At 36.8% G+C, this 13861-nt stretch overlaps 2 protein-coding genes across 2 annotated transcripts in view; both read left to right on the forward strand.

Annotated features, from left to right (window-relative positions):
• Positions 1-371: 371 nt before the first annotated feature.
• On the forward strand, positions 372-1813 carry LOC101310401. Its single transcript, XM_004296493.1, has 3 exons — positions 372-1157; positions 1503-1574; positions 1716-1813. Exons 1-3 carry the CDS (start codon positions 654-656, stop codon positions 1794-1796), a joined length of 657 nt encoding a protein of 218 aa, XP_004296541.1. The 5' UTR covers positions 372-653; the 3' UTR covers positions 1797-1813.
• A 2024-nt stretch (positions 1814-3837) lies between these two features.
• The window catches only part of LOC101291235 (DNA mismatch repair protein MSH1, mitochondrial-like), a 14032-nt gene continuing 4008 nt past the window's right edge, over positions 3838-13861 (forward strand). The window contains exons 1-18 of the mRNA XM_004297893.1: positions 3838-4209; positions 4937-5011; positions 5163-5219; positions 7269-7433; positions 7549-7646; positions 8524-8599; positions 9032-9151; positions 9327-9374; positions 9765-9829; positions 10438-10523; positions 10776-10940; positions 11335-11444; positions 11559-11664; positions 11759-11834; positions 12137-12195; positions 12319-12386; positions 12656-12829; positions 13423-13629. Of these exons, the coding sequence (XP_004297941.1) occupies positions 3838-4209; positions 4937-5011; positions 5163-5219; positions 7269-7433; positions 7549-7646; positions 8524-8599; positions 9032-9151; positions 9327-9374; positions 9765-9829; positions 10438-10523; positions 10776-10940; positions 11335-11444; positions 11559-11664; positions 11759-11834; positions 12137-12195; positions 12319-12386; positions 12656-12829; positions 13423-13629 (2127 nt within the window). The remainder of the gene's footprint in view (positions 4210-4936; positions 5012-5162; positions 5220-7268; positions 7434-7548; positions 7647-8523; positions 8600-9031; positions 9152-9326; positions 9375-9764; positions 9830-10437; positions 10524-10775; positions 10941-11334; positions 11445-11558; positions 11665-11758; positions 11835-12136; positions 12196-12318; positions 12387-12655; positions 12830-13422; positions 13630-13861) is intronic.

Genomic DNA, 13861 nt, shown 5'->3' on the forward strand with positions numbered 1-13861 from the left:
GCAAAACTTGCATCCAGTCAATAGCTAGCCTTGGCAGTTTGGCTACCTACCAACATGGCAACATGTACTAATATATATAAATATTCCTGCGATAATTATTAAGAGATAATTAATAGCTCTAAATTAATATGGTTTCCAACTTGGCCTGTGATCATGATCGATTAATGCCTTGTATGAGTTTCAGCACAAACGACTCACTCAACGCAAGCATATCGATCAATGGACTTTCTGGGTGAGATGAAGGACTTGACTTGATACAAATAGCTATCAATTATGTTAACTCTCAGTATAGGTATATATTATTAATGTTTCTGTCCTGGACTGTTTCTTCTAGTTTTTATTTCAGGACTAAGTAACATGCATTTCCAATTAGTTAATGTTTTTGTGAAACCAGAAAGTCTCTGTGACTCAAATATGTCAACTACTTCGATCTGGATGCTTCCTTGCGCTAACAGGTTTCTGTCATAATTAACCTAACACTGCTTTCATCGATCCAGAAAATTCGATCCATATATATACACAGTTACACACAAACACTACCAAACCAGATTGATGATCAGTATATCTTATTTTGGGTTGTCAATCAATTAAAGACCAAGCTAGCTTGCATATCAAGCAGCTGGTATTGTTCTATCTAGCAGCTAGATAGCTATATGGCAATGGAAGAACTACATGCTGCTGCTTTGGCATACTACGACAATGGCACGCAACAGCTTCGGGATCTGGCAGGGTCTTTCTTCCGATCTATGGACACCAACGATGACGGTAAAATCAGCTGCTCGGAGTTCAACGAATTCCTCCAGCAAAGTGGCTACAACTGGATAATTAACGACCCTAACTTCTTCAAAAGGCTCGATCGTAACGGCGATGGTGGATTGGATTTTGGGGAAGTTCTCACTTTCTACTACATCATTAAAACGAGGTACATCCGATGCCAAGGGTACCACTGCGGCGTACACCTCTGCGGTTTGTATTTCACTTGCGTTGCTTGCTTTGATGGGGCTCATGAGCATCGCTCTACATTTGATCTATGCGCTACCTGCTATCGCAATCGGAATTACTATCACCACCAGCACCACACTTACTTCTTGGATAATCATGTATTGCTGCGCTCCAAACGAGGCCTTTCTCCGTATGCTCAACCAGATCTCAACATGGTATATATACCTAATTATGTTACATTCTCTATCACATTTATGCGAGAACTAATTAACAATTTGCATTATATACCTAGAGCTTCAGTTTGCGCTTTTCATCAAGTTCTTCTTTAATTTCAGAGATTATAAAGTACTTATCATTAAGTTCTTCTTTCAGAGATAAAAGATTTTAAGAAGGGTAATCTAGAAAATGAATGTTCGACTCACTGCAGGAAGGATGAACGTTGCTAGGGTTTCTCTTCTATATATAGATATGAAGCTTAATTGTCATGTTGCTAATTCTCATTACGAGCTTACTTATTTTGCCTAATTCGTTGATGTTGGAGTTGTGCTGAAAATATGCAGGCAATAACTCCACCTCCGCCTCCAGCAGTTTACAATAATATCAATTACTACATTGCTGCTGCACCTGAAAGGGTGAGTGCTGTTGATTTTATAACATAATTTCAACACAAAAACAAACTGACTTTTATATCGTGCAATTTACACGGGTAGAATTATATATATGTGATTGTTAATTTTTATTAATTTTTATTTTTTTTGTATATGTATTTGCAGCATAGTTGGTTCCAAGTATTTCGCGTGTTTGAGATGGCTCTTGCTGCTGCAAGTGTGGCTGCTAATTGTACAATCATGTAGTGTCACTCATTACAAAAGAAGAGTTTATTGTTTGGAGTTTATATTCGGTGTCTGTCTCTGATGCAGGGATGCCAACAGATTACCCGAAAATGAATGGATGGAGAATTGATCAGGCACTTTCCCTTCCACTTCAATGACTCCATATGTAACCAAAGATAAATTAATTAAAAGAGACTTCTTGTTCCATTTCCTTTGATATCTTTTCGTTACTTAGAGCAGATCGATGTTCACGATTCATGATTGTAATTGCAATCGAGCTTCATCGTTTCAGCTTCTTTATGATTGAAGTCTATATTAATCTTCATGTTCTGCCCTAGCCCTATTTCCTTTTTTGTTTCAATCAAGCAACTGAGCAAGCGTGCTTGGTTTCTCCAGACAAAGGGACAACAATCTTAAAAAATACACTGTGTACGTACATATACGTATTTTACTCTCATATCCCCGAACTAATAACACCCAAAGATAGATGGCCGTCGATGGATACATAGCTGAACGATCTCTCCAGCCTCCTCTTATGCTAGCTGAAGGTCTGATAGCTAGCTTGTGAGTTGAAGCTAGGGAAACAAATATAGAAAGTAATATATATACAGAAGACGTACGTATATTGAATGGGGAAGTCGAGTCAGTGGGTGTCGACTTCCCTGATAAACTTTGAGAAATTAACATGCATCTTTAATTATCTCTAAATTCAAAATTTCAAATATAGAGAAAACTCTATTGCTAGCTATTTATTTTCTTAATCAACCCTATAAAACGATAAGTAAGGGTTTATGCAGTATCAAGAATAAGTAAACCCTATATATATACGGAAACGATGTGGAGCGCATGTTCGTAGTGTGCACGAATCTCCGTTCGCCACCGTCCAACGCCGACGACGGCGCGTCTCTACCCCAGCGGACTCTAGCAGTGTCCCCGATCACTTTCTTTTCCCGACGATCCCCGGCAAGGCCGCCGAATTTCAGTTTCCGGCGAGATCGACTTTATTTGAAGTTTTTGGGTGATCTTGCCTGAAAACTGGAATTCGACGGACTCGCCGGGGAGGGAAAATGATCGGGGACGCTGCTGGAGTCTGCTGGGGTGGAGACGCGCCGTCATCGGCGCCGGACAGTGGCGAACGGAGCTCCGTGCGCGCTTACGCACGCACGTGCGCTTCATATCCGGCCTATATATATATGTATATATATATACCCTTGAAAAATAGATCGAGTTATATATAAGTAGAGAAATTAGATAGTGACCTGAATTAAAAATTGCGGCTGCTGGCCAGCTATTGCACTAAATAAAGTGAATTATTGTGCTCTTGTTAGTTAATTCCCAACTTGGAAAAAAAGAAAGAAAGGAAAACTCAACTATTTGAATCAATCATCCGTTGCCGAAAGCTAGCTATTGTTCGTAGTATGTGTCCTTTGGGTGAGAACAAAGAGTTGATTTTGGTTAGTTTTGGTTGAGAACTAGTTGACTTGACTTGATCAATGCAAAGTAGATAGCCATGAACTGATGAAAGAGTGTTTATCGAATTGAAAGAGCAGAAATGTAAAGGATCGGAATTGCATAGAAGGTTGAAGGTCTACATGTTGTATTCAATAGCTTATTGTGATGATCAAACAGTACACCTCATTCTCTGTCCCCTACGCGTCACGCCACAACGACTAACATTCCTCACTCAAGGACTACTCTAGCTACCAATAAGACTAAAATTTATGTTATTGCTATAATAATGAAGGGGATGAGATTTTTAATTTAATTTAGCTATATTGATGAAGGGATGATTAGTCTTTATTTTTATTTAATTTGAATATTGATGAATGAAGGGATTATGAGTTAAGCAGAAAAGGGGCTGGCCAGTTTTCCACACCAGATATTGATATATCATATCATATATAGTCAACTTCTTCCGGTTTAGGGTATATCATATCAAATTAGCTTAGTTTCTTCCCACTTTGGGTATATATAAATCTGCTAGCTATACCAGACCACATTAATTAAGTATATTCCTGCAAGCTATCTAGCTAGGGCAGAAATAGTTCTACATACAATTCCCATGGAAATAGAACAACTACACCCAGCGGCTTTAGCATACTACGAACATGGCAGTCCAGAACTTCAGCGTTTAGCATGGTCTTTCTTCCAATCCATGGACACAAACGGTGATCAACGGATCAGCTACTCCGAGTTCAGCGACTTTCTGGAACAAACCGGCCACAAATGGATTCTCAACGACCCGAACTTCTTCAAGAAGCTTGATCGCAACCGCGACGGTGGCCTGGATTTCGAGGAAGTGCTCACCTTCTACTACATCATCAAAACAAGGTGTGTCATTTGTCGAGGGTGTAGTGTGTACCTCTGCGGGTTGTACTTCACTTGTGTGGCGTGCTTTGATGGTGCTGATCACAAAACTTATGATCTTTGTGCTGTTTGCTATGGCAACTGGAATTTTAATCACCATCATTCATACTTTCTGGATAACCGGCCATATATTGCTACGAGCCGAAAGATGTACTCCTCCTCCTCCTTCCTGTCCAAGTCCGGTAAATATCAATTTGACTGTTTTAATTAAGTAGTTCATATATATACCACATCGATCTGTGGCAATCTTTCCTGAAATCATTTTGTTGATGAGAGGATAGTATTACATTCTTTTTCCTGTTATTTTTCATCTTTTTACAGTTAGTTATTCTTGGGAATCTTTTTCGAGTTAACTTACCAAAGAGCATGCACTACCAAACCACTTTTATATTTCTTCATTGCTTATATCTATTCCCAGAATTTATATTGATTCACATGTGCTTGGTAAAACAAAATTTCATTGTGTTGTTGTAACAAATAAAAAAAAGAACTAATTTTCATTGGGTTGATTTGGATTTGATATGATGATCATGATCTATATCTGATTGTTCTTCAGTACGTAGCTATAGGTTTTATTATCTCAGATAATAATAGATGGGAAGCATGCATATATAGATCGAGTTAAGAACTTCTAATTAGGATACATATGAGCTAGGGATATATATAGTTAACTACTCGATCTTTTGGCCGGGAGTTATGCATGTACAGGCCGGCAATCATTATATTTTGTGAACTCATTTGAGCTTTCTACTATTACTGATATTAATTTGGTTCCTATATATCTGACGATGTAGGCAATGACTCCACAGCCACAGAGTTCTACAGCAGTGGTTCATAACAGTTACTACGTTCAACCTATACCTCAAAGGGTGAGTACGTATATTTGAGTTCATCTCATTATAGACAGCCAGTGCATTGTCAAATTAGCATTATAAAGGACAGAAACTTGTTAAATTAATTTGCATACTTTTCTGCGGATATAAATAGTGTGAGTTTTCTTTTGTTTTTGTATAATTTCAGAGAAAATGGTACACAGCATTTCGTTTATTGGAGGCCGGTCTTGCTACAGAAAATTTGGTAACCACTGTTGCTAATTGTGCTATCATGTAACGCTACTACATATATATATATATATATATATATATATAAGTTTTGCATGTGGATGTGCACAAAGCATGTTGATGAGAATGTGAAATCTGTATCGTACATTGGAAAATATAACTTTCCAAAGACTTAATTTGAGACATAAAGATTTCGGAGTTTTCATTCAGTACTAGAAATCTTAGATGTGAATCATGTGGTGCAATCTGCCAATCTCCATGGAGAAGTGGTATTTTGCATATGTAGAAAACAATCAAGCTAGTTCGAACTTTTATTGAAGTAATCCAAGCTCCTACGTACATCACGTAATTTACAGATTTGCATGACTACGCGAGTTGATCACAATGGTATGGCTTCTCATCTAGTTTGCTAGAGCCTTGATATGGATGGAGTTTTAGCATTTTATATGAAGGATGAAGGACGGAAACTATATGTATAGTTGCAATATTTTGCTTGAATTTGTTCTGGATTGAAAAATTGCGTTAAAATACTCTTTCGATTCCTTTCGCTTAAATCTTGTTCAAGTTTTAGAAACCATAAGAATGCAGACATGCAGTGCTAATCTCGTTGGTGTTTATATAGGCTAACTAGCTATAAATTGATTTGCATGCATGGGTACAAATTTAAGGTATTCAGATCCCATCGTAAACTCGTTTGTTCGAAACCAAAGAAAAAAAAAAAAAAAAAAAAAACTAACGAGCACATCGACTTTGTTTTGCTTAACTTCAAAAATCTTGCACACTAGGCAAAGCCTGTATTTCATATTTTCCTGAAAAAAACTCAAAGCCTGTAAAATTTATTCACACATTTCGGTATAAATTCGTAAACCCTGCTTTCACTTCTCTAATCCTGACCAGAGCTTTAGCAGCTCCAACTCCTCCAAGCCTCCAACCATATATGGCTACTGCTTTCTCTCTCTACACCTCCTCCTCCTCCCGCCCCCGAATCTCCTGTTCTTCTTCTTCTTCGTCAAGCCCTATAGAAGTTCTTTCTTCAACACCAGCGACCAGAATACCAGATCGAACTTGACCGGCGCTGTCGCTGATCTACGGCTCTACGGTTTCTGGTAGAATCAATTTCTACCCAGCTTCTTGTCTTTTTTTTTTTTTTTGCTTAACCCAGTTCTAGCGCGTATACTGCACGCGCCGTGAAAAGAAACGTTGGTGATCCTTCACTGGGTGAACGGAAGAACCAAAGTGGTCACAACTCACAAGTCAATACACTTGTCGCGTCTTGTGTCAAGTGAAGAGTAGACATGATCCGCAGGTGAACACAACCCCATACCACCATAGTCTCGTTTGTCCTTTCACTTCTTCCAACACAAACTCGCCCCACTCCCCCATGTCACTTTTTTTCTTCTTCTTCTTCTGCTGCTTCCCGCCAGAAACTCTCAGCTTTCGCTGTTCGCAAAACCCCCTAAAACCCTAGACCATCAAATCCTCCAAAGACTTGTTTGTATACACCGCCTCGCTATGTATTGGCTGGCCGCTCGAAACGGCGTCGTTGCTCTCCCTCGCTGCCGTCCTCTTGCTCTGCTTCTTCGCCCCCCTCCCCGTAAATGCAGCTCCGTCGTTCCCTCTCCGATTCTCATGTACTCTCTCTCTCTCTCTACCACCATTGCTGTTTGTAGTCTTATGAAGTTTAATTTATAGTTTTGAGTGTGTAATTTTATTATGGGTTGAATAAAGTTTGATACTTTCTTTGTAAGTATAAGTAAAGTTCGATACTTTTTTGTTTTTGATGGAATAAGATTGCCTAAAGTGGAGTTTGGTTCATTCTACAAAGATTTTGAAAGATGGGTTGTGGGCTGTTTTGATTTTGATGTTGTCTTTTAGAAGTGTTGCATGTACGTAAATGGTAAAAGGATTTGGGAGCTAGATAATAAAGAAGGAAAAGAAAGAAAGAACTGAATTGAATTGAATCGAATCCGTCATTTCATTTTGAAAAGGGTTTGGAAGCAGAGGATATGTAGATCGTGTAAATTTTTAATTTTGATTTCATATTTGGTTCTGTCTTGTTGACAAGAATTTTGGTTGTTGTGCAAGTGTAAACAGTGGCCAGTTTCGGAGGATTCGTTGTTTCAAAGACCAGAAGGTTTTACGAGGAAGCAGAAAAACTACCAAGAAACTTAGTGCCTTGACTAATTTTGTGGATGAAAGAGCTCTTTCTAACATACTGTGGTGGAAGGAGGTATGGTACTACAGACTTTATCTAGTTACTTGGACAAGTTTTATTCTTTTGTTACAGGCTTTCATCAGGCATAAGGTTTCTAAGGTCATTGTTAATTTTTTTTTTGTCTCTCCAGAGGATGCATATGTGCAGGAAGCCTTCAACTGTCCAACTGGTGAAAAGGCTTGATTATTCTAATTTGCTTGGCTTGGATGTGAACTTAAAAAATGGGAGGTTAGATCCTCGTGTGCGCTTTCTCCTTTTGATATAGTTTACAACTATTCTTATGAAGTCTTTTTGCATAATGAACCCAATTTGTAATTTCTTCAAATTACACTGTTACTGTGGGGGTAAAAATGCCATTGATTGTTGTAACTGAAATGTTGTCAGGCTAGAAGGTCTAAACTGAGAAGACTTGGTCTGGTTACGGGTTTGTACATAGTTAAATTATCTGCTTTTTCATGCTAAGATAGTATGAGCTCTGTTTTGAATTATAATCATTGATGTCAAGAGATCCAACCCTCTTTCAAAATTTTGCTGAGTACCTTAAAAACTGTAGGTCTGTTTTCACAACTTGAAATCATGTTCAACTGTCTTTTAGTTTAACCTTCTTGATCTCAAGGGAGTGTTAAGAGATATGTATTGCGTGCTTACCTTCTGTGTATAACTTTATGTCCCATAGCTCATGTTTATTGATTTAAAACAAGTGGCAGCCATGGGCTAAATCTGTAGGTGGACAGGAACAAACTAATGTTCAAAACAAATTTGTTGAAAGGAAGTGCCAAATTAATTTTTCGTGAAAGTATCTTTGTTATACATATTAGTTAAGCTCAGTGGTCTTCAAAGAATACAGCTCATCACTTGTCAAATGAAAGGCTTGGATTTTGGTCTTAAAGGTATTGCGTCTTCTAGGGAACTACATTCTGATATAAACAATTTTCATGTTTACATTCCTGAATGGTCACTAAGAGTGCTTGCCACCTTCCTTGATGTTGGTGTTATTGGCTTTGTATGAATTAGAAACAAAAATGGCTGGTTGTCTGAATATAAAAAAATGATCCTTTTGTTTGCTTATTTGTAAAGTTTGCTGAGTAAAACTTCTTTGCTTTAGTCTGAAAGAGGGAACACTCAATTGGGAGATCTTGCAGTTCAAGTCAAAGTTTCCACGCGAAGTTTTGCTCTGCAGAGTATGCAACTAGTCTCTGTTAGCTCTCTTTGTTGTTAGAATTGGTGACAATACTTTCATCTTCAAGTATCATCGAGTTTCTTTTCAGATATCTTGATTTTTTAAAGTGTAGTGTCACTATGACTCCCCAATAGTCATCAACACTCTTTTTATTATTATTATTATTATTATTATTTTCCAATTCCTTTATATGTAACTTCATCATTTCAACTATCCATAATACTCTTTCTCATTGTAGTAGTCGAAAGGAAAAGGGGAGGGTACTATGGTTATCAAAAGGATAAAGTTATATAAAAAGAAAATAAGAATGAAGTGTAGAGTGACAATTTGGGAGTGTTGATAAGAATACCCTTTCATTAGATGTGTATCTATTCTAAGTTAGTGATGACAGAGTGTTAATACTGTTTTAATAATCTTTTTTTTTCTCCTCCAGGTCGGTGACTTTTATGAAGCCTTAGGAATAGATGCTTGTGTGTTGGTTGAATATGCAGGTTTGAATCCTTTTGGGGGTCTGCGTTCAGATAGTATCCCTAGAGCTGGTTGTCCAGTTGTGGTATGAACTCCATATAGTTCCTTACATTTTGTGTTTAGTTCCACTCACACATTCTGAATAGTTCATTTTCTTTCCTAATTGTTATAAATTGGTCACTGCGTAAATGGATCTTTAGTATGTATAACCATCTGCTTACTGTATTTGGACTCAATGCTTCCTTGCATATAATTTGCAGAATCTTCGACAAACTTTGGATGATCTGACAAGGAATGGGTTTTCAGTGGTGAGTATTGAATTTTCTGATATGTACTTTCCATTGTTATGGTTGTGGAATTCAAAATTGGAGTTTTAGCACCCATCTAATATATCCTATTTACTATTGTGGATATGCACTTCAACCTTTGCTTCTAGCCTCCATTATTTTGTGTTTCATTGGTGGACTGGAGGCTTTAATGCTCTAAATAGTATATGTCCCACCTGTGCAAAACTGAGGCATGCTGCAGTGGGTGTTCATCCCTGCATTTATCATTAGGTTTAGTATCGGCTTTAGCGCTGTATTATGCATTGATAATCTTATTTAGTCATATTTGTGTCATACATGCATATGTCAGAGATTATTTTATCATCAGTTTAATTTGTTTAATGTTTACATTTGGTTCATCTGTCCATGTAGTGCATAGTGGAAGAAGTTCTGGGTCCAACACAAGCGCGTTCCCGTAAAGGTCGTTTTATATCTGGGTAATTACTTGTCGGTAATTCTTGTTTTAACTTATATTTGATTTGTTAAATGGACTATATAAGAAAACTAAACACAAGTGCGTTCCCATATAATGTTTTTATTTTGAGAAGAAACAAAACATTTATAAGAAAACTACAGATATTTTGTTTGTTGTTTCTAGACTTTTCCTTCTAGTGATTGACATACTAATTTTATTGCTGTTCTACATAAAGGGTCACACACATATGTTCCAACTCTGAAGCATAGGTTGCTCTCTTCTGATTTGAAACTTTCAGTATGGGTGACGTTGAACATCCAAACATTCTCATTGGTCACATTTCCTTTCAAAACTCATCGGCACATGTTACTTCGTGGAAAATTCAAATAATGGTGTCCTCCAATTTTATGTTTTAAACAACATCTAGAATTTCATTGAAGTGAAAAGTAGATGTTCTCATATTGTCCATTATTTTTACATCTGAGGGTGTCATGTCATATAGGGTTAGAAAAATGGAGGTTTGACGTATGATAATTTCTAAAACCTGGAAGAAGTATTTGTTTTTGAATTTAGCGTTGAAAATACATGAGATGCATGAATTATATGTTATTCTTTTCATGACTGTTTCAGGCATGCACATCCTGGTAGTCCTTATGTTTTCGGACTTGTTGGGGTCGATCACGATCTTGACTTTCCAGAACCAATGCCTGTAGTTGGTATGAACATATTTCTTACATTTAAAAGTTATTCCAGTAGATATTACCTATAATCCTTTTTTAGTTTTTTTTATTTTTTATCTCATATTTATGTCTTTTTTTATATCATATATGCTAAAATATTAATTAGTAAGATGGTGTCACTTTATCAGTACTACAAGCTGATTTCTGTTCAGCATTGTAATCAATGGCTGTAAGATAATCAAAGATTAACTATGACGTGCTCATAAATTCTTGTGAAATATGTGGCAGGAATATCTCGTTCTGCAAGAGGTTACTGCATCAATTTTGTATTGGAAACCATGAAAACTTATTCGTCAGAGGATGGTTTGACTGAAGAGGCCTTGGTTGCTAAGCTCCGTACTTGTCGGTACCATCATTTATTCCTTCATGCATCATTGAGGAACAATTTCTCAGGTTATTTAAACTTCGTCCTATATGTTGAAAAATGTCCATACTATTATTTATTGGCTGTCGGTCTCTTGGTGTTGAAGTATGGGAACAGTATATAGTGTCTTTTTTTGTTGAGGCTTACACTTTTTCTGCCAACTGAAGTGTAAAACTGTTGGAATTGGTGCCTTTTGAGTATTTTTTTGTTAATGTATGCCTTTGAAGGTTGTCTGTTCTTGCAGATACTTTATGAAACCTTAACTACACCCAAAATAACTTTTGTGTGATCTATTTCTTCTCTCTCTTCAATCTGGATATGAAAATTTTATTTCTAGTCACTATATAGAGTCGGTATATCGTGCTCCTATAACTTTTTAGGTAATTTCTTGACTTATAATTACATCAAGAGGCTCCATTACAGGCACTTGTCGTTGGGGTGAATTTGGTGAGGGAGGCCTTCTATGGGGAGAATGTAATGGTAGGCATTTTGAATGGTTTGAAGGCAATCCTGTGTCTGACCTTTTGTCTAAGGTTAACATATCTCATTATCATTTGACTTATCCTACTTTTGTTTCAATAGCATATATGGTGAGATAAATGTGTAGATATGTAATAGGCTTCTGTTTTCACGTTGACCATTCGCAGGTTAGAGATTTATATGGTCTTGATAATGAAGTTACATTTAGGAATGTCACTGTGTCTTCGGAAAACAGACCCCAGCCTCTATCCCTAGGAACAGCAACTCAAATTGGTTAGTTTTCATCAGGCAGTTTAATATTATTTTCATGATATGAAGACATGTTCAAGTTTCAGTCTGGTATTGATCTGTCTTTTCATATTTCCAGGTGCCATACCAACAGAGGGAATACCTTGTTTGTTGAAGGTGTTGCTACCTTCGAATTGCTCAGGCCTACCTGCACTGTAAGTACAATTTGTATGTTTTCTGTTTTTGTTTATTTAAAACAGTATATAACACTATCTATTATTTGGGGTGGGGGGTTGGGGTTTGTGCGTGCATGCTCGTTTTTGTGTGCATGTGTATATATATTACCTATCACCACTATTTGATAATTTTATTTTACTCTTTCTTTTTGGTGAAGCTTTTTAATCTTTCAGTTGCTCATTCTGCGTTTTCACAGTATAATACTGTACGCCTGTGTGGCTGCTTGTGTACATTTTATTCTTGTACTTGTGCTTAGATTTTGTAGTTTCTGACTTCTCAGGTATGTTAGAGATCTTCTTCTTAATCCTCCTCCTTATGATATATCTTCCACAATTCAAGGTCAGTTGTGATATACTTTTTGTGTTGATCCTGTATTAGATTATCCTGTCCCTAAATAATATTTTACTTGATGGTCCTATGACAAGTGTTTTATTTTTTCTTTCCTTTGTTCTCGTAATTCAGCAACATGCAGACTTATGAGCAGTATTACTTGCTCGATTCCCGAGTTTACTTGTGTTTCCCCTGCAAAGGTAACATTCTCATCTTGTTAGTGAGTTTGGGGCTCAAAATCACATTCTTTTGCATTCCATCTTAGTACACCACATAAATGTATGAGAGTTAAAAAAAAAAAAAAATTATATGGTGATTGTTTATTTCATCTGCTAATTTCTACATGTACATAGATTATTTAGGAATAGGCTGCTGAAACACAAACTCATATCTATGCATTTATGTAGATGTCTCTCTTTTTGTGCTCATCTTTGCATACTCTAAAATCCTTATGTTTTATTTTTCCCAGCTGGTGAAACTTCTGGAACTCAGGGAGGCCAATCATATCGAGTTTTGCAGAATTAAAAATGTTCTTGATGAAATACTGCACATGCATAAAAATCCTGAGCTGGGTAAGATTCTGAAGTTGTTGATGGATCCTACATGGGTGGTGACTGGGCTGAAAATTGACTTCGAGACATTAGTAAGTGGAGCCAATTGGTTGGGTTAAGTTAATGTTTTATTTTTTCTTAGTTGTTCCTTGTTGACAACAGGAAAAATGTAAGTTAAGGAATACCATCTTCCAAACCTGATGAGGTTGATGCATGAGACCAGTGTTCAAGCTTTAATAATAACTATATATATATTTACCCTATCCATTATGTTGTTCCAGACAGTTCACTGGACACTAATATTTGCTGCTCATCAAAGTACAGGAAGTCGAATTCTATGTTTTTCCATCTTAGGCTACAAAGATTGTATAGCATGATCATGACACATTTCTATTTAGATCCATGAAACATCCCATAGCCAACATTAAACTGTCCTCATCTCATTCTTGGGGGCTTAAGTTTATTTTCATAACTTATTATACAAAAATTTCATTCCTAATTTCTTTATAGAGCATGCAGCTTTTGAAGAATTTGGTATATCTTCTAGTTTTATAATTTCAGAAACACATTACATACTATTTTGAGGGTTGAAGAGTTTATAACTTTCTTACTATGGTTCTAATTCATAAGTGTTAATTGAAATCATTGTTTTATATGGGCATAATACTAATTTGTTTCTGGCCAGGTTAATGAATGTGAATGTGCTTCTGATAGAATTGGTGAAATGATCTCTCTAGAAGGTGAACATGATCAAAACCTCAGTTCCTTTCATGTTGTTCCTAGCGATTTTTTCGAGGATATGGAGTGTTCTTGGAAAGGTCGTATAAAAAGAATCCATATAGAGGAGGCATTTGCAGAAGTGGAAAAGGCTGCTGAGGCGTTATCCATAGCAGTAAGTTTCCAGAATCAACTTTGCACGACAATGTTGCATGTCTAATTTGACTTTGAAGAACGCACTAAATTAAAATATTCTTTACCCATTGATTGATTCGTGTACTCAATATTTTGTGGCTATCGCTGGTTTGCTTGTTTGTGCTGTGTTTTGGCTCTTGTTATTTGTTAATATGCTTAAAGTTAAAGCAGATGATGGATCTGTCAAACTGCTTTGAACCTCTCTCTCTCTC

This window comes from Fragaria vesca, linkage group LG4 (genome assembly GCF_000184155.1).
Source record: "Fragaria vesca subsp. vesca linkage group LG4, FraVesHawaii_1.0, whole genome shotgun sequence".
In the NCBI taxonomy this organism is placed as follows: domain Eukaryota; kingdom Viridiplantae; phylum Streptophyta; class Magnoliopsida; order Rosales; family Rosaceae; genus Fragaria; species Fragaria vesca.